Genomic DNA, 10,523 nt, shown 5'->3' with positions numbered 1-10,523 from the left:
AGCAACAAAGGAAGACACTTAACATCAACATCTGTACACATGTACATATCTGTACATACACAAACACACACACACACACACACCAAGGGCTTCATGTAACTCAATGATAGAGGTCCTGCCTGGCCTGCGTCAGACCCAGGACCATAGCATTGGAAAAAGAAGAAAAAAGTTTTCTCAGCAAAGGGCGGTCCCATCTGTTTCCCCAGCTGGAGCCCCAGCTGAAGACAGATGGGCTGACTCCTGTTGAGATGCAGAACCTGGAATCTGGCACCAGCTACCAGGTGTCTGGCCGCTGCCAGGTGGAGAACGGATATCCATGGGGAGAGTGGAGTCCGGCCCTATCCTTCCAGACGCCATTCTTAGGTGAGGACAGCTCCATTTGTCTTGCACTTTTGGGCCTCAGTCCACCACAGGCCAGGCAGTCTTGTTCATCTAACTGCACCTGTCTTTCCTCATCCTCATCAGATCCTGAAGATGTGTGGGTATCGGGGACCGTCTGTGAAACATCTGACAAACGGGCAGCCTTGCTTGTCTGGAAGGTGAGCCTCCTGTCAAAGGGACTTGGGAACTTACCAGCAGCAATGGCTTCCTCTGCTGCCCCCTGGAGGTTTATTCCAGGATTGCAGAGCTCTCTTGAAGCGCTAAGTTGTGCGAGAGAGGAGGTGGTGGGGTCTGCCTGTGGGAGATCTGAGATGTGTCGGTTGGGAGCCAGAGTCTCAGGCAGGAGACAGAAGATATGAAGGTCTGGATTCAGGACATGACATCAGTGCAGCTCGGCAAGATGTAACACATGTACTAGAAGCTCCTGTGCTGCCTGCTGTTAACAGGTGGAAAATCCTAGCCTAGTCTTCCTGATTCAAGGTGGCCCACAGCTATGATCCCATCTGCTCAAGAGATCGAGGCAGGAAGATTGCATGTTCAAGACCAGCCAGAGTGAGCCCAGGGCAACCTAGTCTGAACAAAAAGTTTTAAAGGGGGGGCTCAGTGACAGAATACTTAGTAAGAGTGTATGAGGTCCCAGGCTCCACACTCAGCACTGAAAAAATTCTGTTACACATCTAATATCTGCTGGGCATGGCTGAACTCTACAAGGAATAAAACATACCATGACTCTTGAGCCACACAGCTAAATGTCATCCATTTAGTTCTACATATGTTTATTGTGCATGTGAACATGTATACACATATGCATGCACACATGCAGATAAGTATATTCACACATGCATGCAAAGGCATATGTGTGTATATGGTGTAAATGCATGTGTGTGTATATTTATACTTTGTAACTCACAGAGATCCACCTGCCTCTGTCTGTCTGTCTCTCTCTCTCTTGGTTTTTCCGAGACAGGGTTTCTCTGTATAGCCCTGGCTGTCCTGGAACTCACTTTGTAGACCAGGCTGGCCTTGAACTCAGAAATCTGTCTGTCTCTGCCTCTCGAGTGCTGGGATTAAAGAAGTGCACCACCACGCCTGGCTTGCCTCTGTCTCTTAAGTGGTGGTATTGAAAGTGTTAAATATTGTGCCCTGCTAGAGTTTGCTGGAATCACTTAAATTATTACACATTCTCATCCTTGTACGTTTTCACTGGGGAGGAAGTTACAAAGCCACAGGGGAGGGAGCCGGAGGTGTGCAGCAGGGCAGGAGCCCTTAATCAATGTTTCAAAGCTCTTAGGTCCTGCTGGAGTGCAGCCCAGAAGTAGAGCTTCCCTGGAGTGTCCGAGGTCATGGACTCTAGCCACAGTACTGCATGAGCCAGATGTGAGGGGTGCAGCTGGAATTCCAGCAATGGGAACCAAGGGGGCCAGGGACGGTTCAAGGCCATCCTTGCCTAGATATAAAATTTGAGACCAGCCTTCTGTACTCGAGATGTGTATGTGCGTGAGTGTGCTCACGTGGAGATCAGAGGACAAGGGACAAGCTTGAATGAAAGAATTCAATCTCGGGAACTATATAAAAAGCTGGATGTGGCCGGGCATGGTGGCGCACGCTTTTAATCCCAGCACTCGGGAGGTAGAGGCAGGCAGATTTCTGAGTTCGAGGCCAGCCTGGTCTATGCCATAGACAGGCCTTACTTTGGGTCCCCGATCTGCGTGGAACTGGGTCTCTTGGTTGCAGGTGAGCGAGGATTCGGCGAATGAGTGACAGTCAGTTCACATGAGAGAGGGTGTAAAACTGAATGTATTGATCAAAATGAGCATCACGTCTTTAATACAGATCAAACAAGAAAAGCGGGGCAGGATACATCCGCAGATACAGTGACACAAAACAAAGGACAAAAGACCAGGAGGTGGGACCAGGCAGCTTGAGGAGGAAGCCAGGTGCAAGGCTAGTCAATAGTTAAACCCCACTGTCAGGGGCCCCCAGTAATTCCTCCATTATGCTGTCCCTTTGGGCCTAGCAGAAAAACCTGTTTTGGGGGGTTCTGCTCTGGCAGATCTCATGAATAATGCAATACCACATCCCCCCTATTTCCTAGGCCTTGGTAAATACTTGGATATGAACGGAACTTCCACAGGTGTACTACTCTAAGCTTTGCCCTCTAAGCTTTGTCTGTTCTTTGTGATGCTTAATCGGTTTCACCTGTCTTTAATAGAAGTGAATTAGAATGTTAATGAACAGGTAACCTTATTGCTGAATTCTGAGCTCCTGGCTTTAAGGAATTTTTAGGACTTTGGAACACTAGTGGAAACTTCACCTATGGTAAAAGTTTAATCTTTAAAGGCATTAATAATATCAAAAGAGAGCATAGACCATACTAGCATGTGGATAGGGTTCGTGTACATAGATTATTGGAAATGCCAGGACTCCAGGAGGCTGAATCTCCTTGAGATTCTTTTCCTCAGGACTCGTTCAGGTTTTCAGGCCTGTTGTGAGCCACCACTGAAGTAGGCGTTGCAGGTCTACAGAGTGAGTTCCAGGGCGATACAGAGAAACCCTGTCTCAAAAAGAAATCAATCAATCAATCAATCAATCAAAAAGTTGGATGTGGATCTGGAGAGATGCCTCAGCACTGGCTGCTCTTGAAGACGACCCAGATTCTGTTTCCAGAACCCACATCTCAGCTCCACAGCTGAGATCCAATGCCTTCTGGTCTCTGAGGAATCTTTTTTTTTTTTTTTTTTGAGACTGGGTTGTTTGTTTTGAGACAGGGTTTCTCTGTATAGCTCTGGCTGTCTTGGAACTCAATCTGTAGACCAAAGTGGCCTTGAACTCAGAGATTCACCTGCTGGGATTAGTGTGTGTCACCATGCCTGGCTAGTGAATCTTAAAGTCGTTGTCGTCATCATCATCATCATCATCATCATCATCATCATCTGAGTGTTGTGGTGTACATCCTACCACTCCTCAGTAGGAGTGATAGAGACAGAATTACCTAGCTTTCAGGCCAGCTAGCCTCCCAGCACAATGGCACGCATACAGGTGCGCACATGTGTGCATGCACACGCGCACACACACACACACACACACACACACAAAATGTATGTGGGGCTGGAAAGATGGCTCTGTGATTAGGAAAGAGTACATTAAGAGAATGTGAGCTGAACGGTGGTGGCACACGCCTTTAATCCCAGCACTCGAGAGGCAGAGGCAGGCAGCAGATTTCTGAGTTCGTGGCCAATCTGGTCTACAGAGTGAGTTCCAGGACAGCCAGGGCTATACAGAGAAACCCTGTCTCGAAAAAAAAAAAAAAAAAAAGAGAGAGAGAGAGAATGTGAGTTTGATCCAAGTACCCACATCAGGCAGCTTTCTACTGCTTGTAACTCTACTTCCAGGAAATCCTCTGGCTTCTTGGATACTGAAGTCATGTTCTCAGGCACACACACACACACACACAAAAATCTTGAAAAAGATCAATATTTGTGTATGTGCATGTGTGTATTCACATGTGTTTAGGCGTGTGTATATGAGGAAGCCAGAGACAATGACCACATGTTTCTTGAGACATACTTTCTCACTTTTTCTGGAGCTTTCCAACCAAGATAGGCTTGCTGGCCAGTGAGTCACAGAGATCTACCTGTCTCCACTTCTACAGCACTGAGGTTCCAAGTATGCCACCGTGTCTGGCATTTAACACAAGTGCCAAGGATTGAACTCAGATCCTTAGGCTTGCTTACACAGCAAACGCATTTCCAATTGAGCCACCTCCCCAGCCCTAAAATCAAGCCTGCAAATTCAAGTGCCAATACCAGGTTTGGTTTGGTTGTTATTTAAATCTGGTCTGGCTGCCACTCAAGCTAGGATCAGGGCAAAACAAGGCATGGCCAATAGGTGCAGGACCAAAGCTGTCTTTATGTAAAGTTGGTATCTTGCTTGCTATAGATCTACTTTTGTTCCTTAAGACAGGGTTACATGTAGCCCAGGGTGGCTTCAAATTTGTGTCAACTTGTCCTGCCTCTGCCTGCTGAGTACTGAGATTATAGATATGGGCTAGAACACTAGGCTCCTCCTTAAACTTCACACCCACTGGGGCATCTCCTTTCCCGTCCCAGCCCTACTTTATAAACCCCGGCAAACTTCTCCAAGACGCAGTGTCTACATCCATAGCACGCTGCCGGGCTGCCCAACTTAACAGGTGCCTTGCCATCATTAAAAGTAGGCACTCCACAAAATGGGGGTTCACTAACCACAACTTCTCCTCCCCTTCAGGACCCAAAACCTTGTGTGCAGGTGACTTACACAGTCTGGTTTGGGGCTGGAGATATTACTACAATTCAAGAAGAGGTCCCGTGCTGCAAGTCCCCTGTCCCTGCATGGATGGAGTGGGCTGTGGTCTCTCCTAGCAACAGCACCAGCTGGGCACCTCCCACCAACCTGTCTCTGGTGTGCTTGGGTAAAGCAACAAGGAGTTCTTCTGACCAATACCTTTGGGGACAAGAGCCTCTCCGAATGAGCCTACAAGGTATTTCCTCCCACTTCCAGCTCCAGAATCTGCCCCCCGTGACGTGGGAGTGAGCGGTCCTGATGGGAGCCCAGGGATAGAGGTGACCTGGAAACAAGGGACCAGGAAACCGTTGGAGTACGTGGTGGACTGGGTTCAAGATGGTGCCGGCCTGGACAAGCTCAACTGGACCCGTGTCCCTCCTGCAAACCTCAGCACGTTGTTACCAGGTTAGACCCTGAGATACCTGGGATCCCATGTGCGGTTGCTAGAACAAAATGCCCGGGGCTATAAATAGATTTGTGTAGCTTATAGCTTTAGAGGACCAAGAACACAAGGTGTCACATCTGCTGACTTTAGTCTATGGTGTTCTAGTGTGAATCTGTGCCAGAGGGAGATCACCTGCTGACACAGGAAGCCAGATAAGGCTCAAATCCCAAATATTGGGATTCAAGGTGTGCCACCATACCTGACTCCTTATTCTATGGTTTTTTTTTTTTCTGAGACAGGGTTTTTCTGTGTAGTCCTGGCTGTTCTGGAACTCACTCTGTAGACCAGGCTGGCCTCGAACTCAGAAATCCGTCTGCCTCTGCCTCCCAAGTGCTGGGATTAAAGATGTGTGCCACCACGCCCGGTTTCTATGTTATTTTTGAGACAGGGTCTCACTATGTATTTCTGACTGTCCTAGAACTAACCCTATAGACTAGGCTGGCCTTGAACTCATAGAATCTACTCCTGCTTCTTGAGGGCTGGTATTAAAGACATACTTCATATTCGTGTGTGTGTGTGTGTGTGTGTGTGTACACATGCATGTGCGGCATTTTGCCTGAATGTATGTACTAACTGTGTACATTACTTAGTTACCAGGGACACCTGGAATACCATCTACACAGCTACATGTGTAGCATGTAGCATGTAAAACCCAAAGAGGGTTCTAGATCCCCTGGAACTGGAACTATAGACAGTTTTAAGATGCTGTGTGGGTGCTGGGAACTGAATCTGTGTCCTGGAAGAGCAGCCAATGCTCTTAACCTCAGAGCCATCTCTCCAGCTTCTTAATCCTTTTTCATTTTGAAACAGTTCAGCTTACCTGGCTGGATTCAAGGTGTGTGGTACTACACCCACAGAGCCCTGGCATTATTTTATTTGTTATTTTATTATTCTATCCTTTTCCCTTCCAGATGGTATCATGCGTCCCAGGCTGGCCTTTAATTCACTAACCAAGGATGACCTTGAAGTTCTGACTCTCCTGCCTCTGCCCTTCAAGTGATGGGATTCTGGAATTATACCACTATGTGCTTTTAATTAGCACTCAGGTGGCTGAAGTAGACATGTCTTTGTGAGTTCAAGGCCGGCCAGGACCATATAGTATGATCGTGTATCAAAAATAAAATAAAGGTCTGAAGATATGGCTCAGTGATCTGAGAACATACATATTGCTTTCCCTAAGGACCCAACTAGGGCTTCCTGCGTGCTAGTCTGGAACTCTACCAGCTGAGCCACAATCTCAGGCCTGGTGTTTAGTTCTTGGACACAGGGTCTCTCTGTCTAGCCCAGCCTCAGCCTCGCCTCTACAGGCACAAGTCACTGCATACAACCGGGGCTTGTCCTTTCCTGTGCTGTTACAGCTGCTGACCTGTCATCCATTCTCATTGACTTTTTGTGGAGTAGCCTCCACCAGGGGCGCTGCACAGGGGTGGCTGGCGAGGAGAACCAGCTGTAAGTGTTCTCTCCTTCCTATTCCTCCCAGGGGATTTCAAAGGAGGGGTCCCCTATCGAATTACAGTGACTGCAGTATACTCTGGAGGATTAGCTGCTGCACCCTCAGTTTGGGGATTCAGAGAGGAATTAGGTAAGATGGCGTAGGAGGATGGGGGTGTGGGGGGCTCATGGAGCTGAAATAGATACTGACACTCTGGGTTTCTTCACAGTACCCCTTGCTGGGCCAGCAGTTTGGCGACTTCCAGATGACCCCCCAGGGACACCTGTTGTAGCCTGGGGAGAAGTACCAAGACACCAGCTCAGAGGCCAGGCTACTCACTACACCTTCTGCATACAGAGCAGAGGCATCCCCACCGTCTGCAGGAACGGTGAGCTACACGCCTCCACTTCCGCTTCCTCCTTCTATCCCCTAAGACCCACCTCTCATCCACCCTGCCCCTATATTCCCAGCTTCTGGGAACTCTATGTCACTGAGTTCCCTGAGGACAGTAACAATCTTGGCTACCACTAAAATGGGCTTACAGATACAGAAAAGATGAAGGCTCCAGTCTGTACTCATCGACAGTGATGAGCACCTGTCATATTTCACGCCGCTGAAAGACAAAGAAGATTACAGATGTCTAGATGGCTTTGTTTTTTGATAAAAAAGAAAGGAAGGAAGGAAGAAAGGGAGGGAGGGAGGGAGAGAGAGAGGCAGTCCAGTTTCGAGCAAAGCCAAGGCTCAAATATACAAAGAATGTCCCCTGACTGTCAACAGGGGTTATAGGATTGCATGTGATTTTTCCTTCTGAACCCCTTGAGACAGATTCCCGGAGCTGGGGAGAGGTTCAGCAGTTAAGAGCACTGACGGCCACCTGTACCTCCAGTCCCTGTAACTGAGAATGTCTTCTGGCCTCCATAGGCACTGAATGCATGTGGTACACAGGCAGACATTCAGGCAAAACACCCACACACAAAAGAAACAATCTAAAAGAATGTGGTTGGTTTGTTTGTTTGTTTTTAAGTACTGTTATTGGATGGTACCTCAGCATTGAGTCCCTGTCTAGAGTCCCCTGGCGTGGGTCTGGGGCATGGTGGGGCTGGGGCGTGGCTCCCCAGTAAAGCAAGTGTTCATTGTGTACAAGGTTTTGGGTTCCATCCCCATCAGTGAAGAAACAAAATCATTATTTCTTGTTCTCCCAACCATAAATGTTCTCTGACCTTGTTACAAAATTCGACTCACAGCCTGTGAAATGACTCACCAGATTAATACTGATGTTGAGTCAGAGGGCCTGAGTTCAGTCCCTGGACCCCACAACTACCACAAGCTGTCCTCAGACCTTCACACAATGCTATCATCACACATATAGTAACAAAGTAATGAAACCTGGATCACCCTGGGGACATTCTGGCAACTTCAGCATCTCCCCTTGCAGCTTACCAAATTCTGCTCACACAGCGGGTTTGCTTCATTTTACTTTTTTGTTTGTTTGTTGAGACAGGGTCTCAACCTGACCTGGAAATTGCATTCTGAGGAGCCAGAAGGAAAGGCACAGGCTTCTATGCCCTTGCCTGCTTCCTTCCTCCTGTGCTTTCTATCCCCCCTCTTCAGGGCTGGGGGTCAAACTCAGGGCCTTGTGCATTGGAGTCAAGCACTCAGGGCAGCTCAGAGGCTGACATTCCAAGGTTCTGAGACATAGACAAATGAGATAATGTCCAATCAGAATGCTGCATGGTGATTAGAGCTGTGTACAAAATGGGGTTCCATTTAAATTGAGGGGGGGTTAGAAGATTTGTTAAGGAAGTGACAACTGAACAACATTAACAGTAGATGGGGTGGGAGGGGTATGGAATGGCTCACCAAGTGAAGCCCCTCCCACCAAGCACAAGACCCCTATGGTGGAATGAGTGGTGAGAACGGGGGTCCTCTGACCTTGGCGGGTGTGTCATGGCATGCCTATGGGGCAGCCCCCTGAAAATCATTACATTCCACATAAGTAAATAAAGACGACCAGGACAGAGCTGTGTGGAAAGTTGCAGAGAGGAAAGAGCATGTGCAAAGGTCCTGGGGCATGATTTCACTGCTTGCCCCAACTTCTTTGGTTGTATCTTTTAGTGAGCAGTCAAACCCAGACCGCCACTCTGCCCAACCTTCACTCGGGTTCCTTCAAGCTGTGGGTGATGGTGTCCACCGTTGCAGGACAGGGCCCACCTGGTCCCAACCTTTTGATTCACCTACCAGGTATGAACTGGGGAAGGGGAGGTGCCTGCCCATTTCCTGCTAGGGGGTGCCTTGAAGTCTTAACATGGGTTTTAGTGGTGGATAAGCTCCTGATGGAAAGGATTTGGATGGAACACAGGACCACACCCCAGGTCTGCAGGACCCCCCCCACCCCCCCCAGGTCTGCTTCTGCTAAATATCATTGCAGTATCCAACACTGTATGTCTAAAACAACTGCACTCCCAACCCCGTCTTTGCCTGTCAGCACACCCCTGTGCCCTAAGTCTCACCCCTTCTTCATGATGGCTGGACCCTCTGCCCCACCCACTGAAAAGCCCAGTCTTTCTTCAGGATAGCTATACCTTCAACCCCACCCACTCAAAAGCCCCTCCCATTCACAGACCCTTTGTTCAAGATGGCTGTCTACTTAGTGTCAACTGTTCTCCTTACCCACAGATAATAGGATCAGGTGGAAAGCTCTACCCTGGGTTCTGTCCCTGTGGTGTTTGCTTCTGATGGGCTGTGGCCTGAGCCTGGCCAGTACCAGGTAAGGCCTCTGGCAGCTATGCCTTGGCTGGGTGGCCTCGGGGCTCAGAAAGTTCATGGATTCTAGCAATATGTTTGCCACCAGGTGCCTGCAGGCCAGGTGCTTACACCAGCGACACAAGATGCTTCCCCAGTGGATCTGGGACAGGGTTCCTGATCCTGCCAACAGCAATTCTGGGCAACCTTACATCAAGGTGAGAAAACGGCACCCGCGGGAGCACCACTCTCGAACTGGGAGCACCACTCTCCAACTGGAGGATGCTGGGACAAGTGGGAGGGGAGGAACACTTGAGTTTCAAGCTTCCATCTCCCCAGGAGGTGAGCCTGCCCCAACCGCCCAGGGAAGGACCCATCGTGGAGGTGGAGGAAGTGGAGCTACAGCCTGTCGTGGAGTCCCCTAAAGCCTCTGCCCCGCTTTACTCTGGGTATGAGAAACACTTCCTGCCCACACCTGAGGAGCTGGGCCTTCTGAGGCCTCCAGCCCCCAGGATCTAGCCTGATCTGCTTCCGGCTTGGGGCTGTACCCCTAGCTTGGGCTAGACTTTTTTTCTCACTATGGCTGGCCTAGAACTCAATATAACAACCAGGCTGGCCTAGAACTCCCCAAGACTCACCTGGCTCTGCCTTCCAAGGACTGAAAAGAACCGAGTAGGCCGCCTCCCACCCAGCCAGCTTTTCTTTTCCTTGCCTATGGGTCTTTGGCATATGTTCATTACCGCAGAAGAATCAACACCCTCACAGCCTCAACCCATCGTTGTTATTTCCTCCTCGTGTCAGAGGCTTGCTAGGTAGCCAAGGCTGGCCTCGAACTTGTGGTCCCCCCTGGTGCAGCGTCCCCAGAGCTGGGATGACAGGTGTGTGTCACCTCATCGAGTGTCACCTTTGATTCTAATAAGAATAACTACCAGGGCTGGAGAGATGGCTCAGGGGTTAAGAGCACTGACTGCTCTCTTCCAGAGGTCCTGAGTTCAATTCCCAGCAAACACATACATGGTGGCTCACAACCATCTGTAATGGGATCCAGTGTCCTCCTCTGGTGTGTCTGAAGACTGCTATATAGTGTACTCAGATAAATAAAATAAATAAGTCTTAAAAAAAGGAAATTAAAAAAAAAAAAAAGAATAACTACCAGGTAGGCTATGAGGTGGTGACTCGAAAGACACATTCAAGGGCCTG

At 48.9% G+C, this 10,523-nt stretch overlaps 1 protein-coding gene across 1 annotated transcript in view; it reads left to right on the top strand.

Moving 5' to 3' along the window:
* The window catches only part of Il27ra (interleukin 27 receptor subunit alpha), a 13,983-nt gene extending 3,656 nt beyond the window's left edge, over positions 1-10,327 (top strand). The window contains exons 5-14 of the mRNA XM_021220710.1: positions 207-363; positions 466-539; positions 4,648-4,831; positions 4,921-5,109; positions 6,630-6,731; positions 6,811-6,969; positions 8,697-8,822; positions 9,258-9,348; positions 9,433-9,541; positions 9,663-10,327. Coding sequence (XP_021076369.1) covers positions 207-363; positions 466-539; positions 4,648-4,831; positions 4,921-5,109; positions 6,630-6,731; positions 6,811-6,969; positions 8,697-8,822; positions 9,258-9,348; positions 9,433-9,541; positions 9,663-9,842 — 1,371 coding nt within the window. The 3' untranslated portion in view covers positions 9,843-10,327. The remainder of the gene's footprint in view (positions 1-206; positions 364-465; positions 540-4,647; positions 4,832-4,920; positions 5,110-6,629; positions 6,732-6,810; positions 6,970-8,696; positions 8,823-9,257; positions 9,349-9,432; positions 9,542-9,662) is intronic.
* Positions 10,328-10,523: the final 196 nt, after the last annotated feature.

The sequence above is a fragment of the Mus pahari genome, chromosome 20 (assembly GCF_900095145.1).
Source record: "Mus pahari chromosome 20, PAHARI_EIJ_v1.1, whole genome shotgun sequence".
NCBI lineage: Eukaryota > Metazoa > Chordata > Mammalia > Rodentia > Muridae > Mus > Mus pahari.
This window is presented reverse-complemented; position numbering and strand designations above follow the sequence as displayed.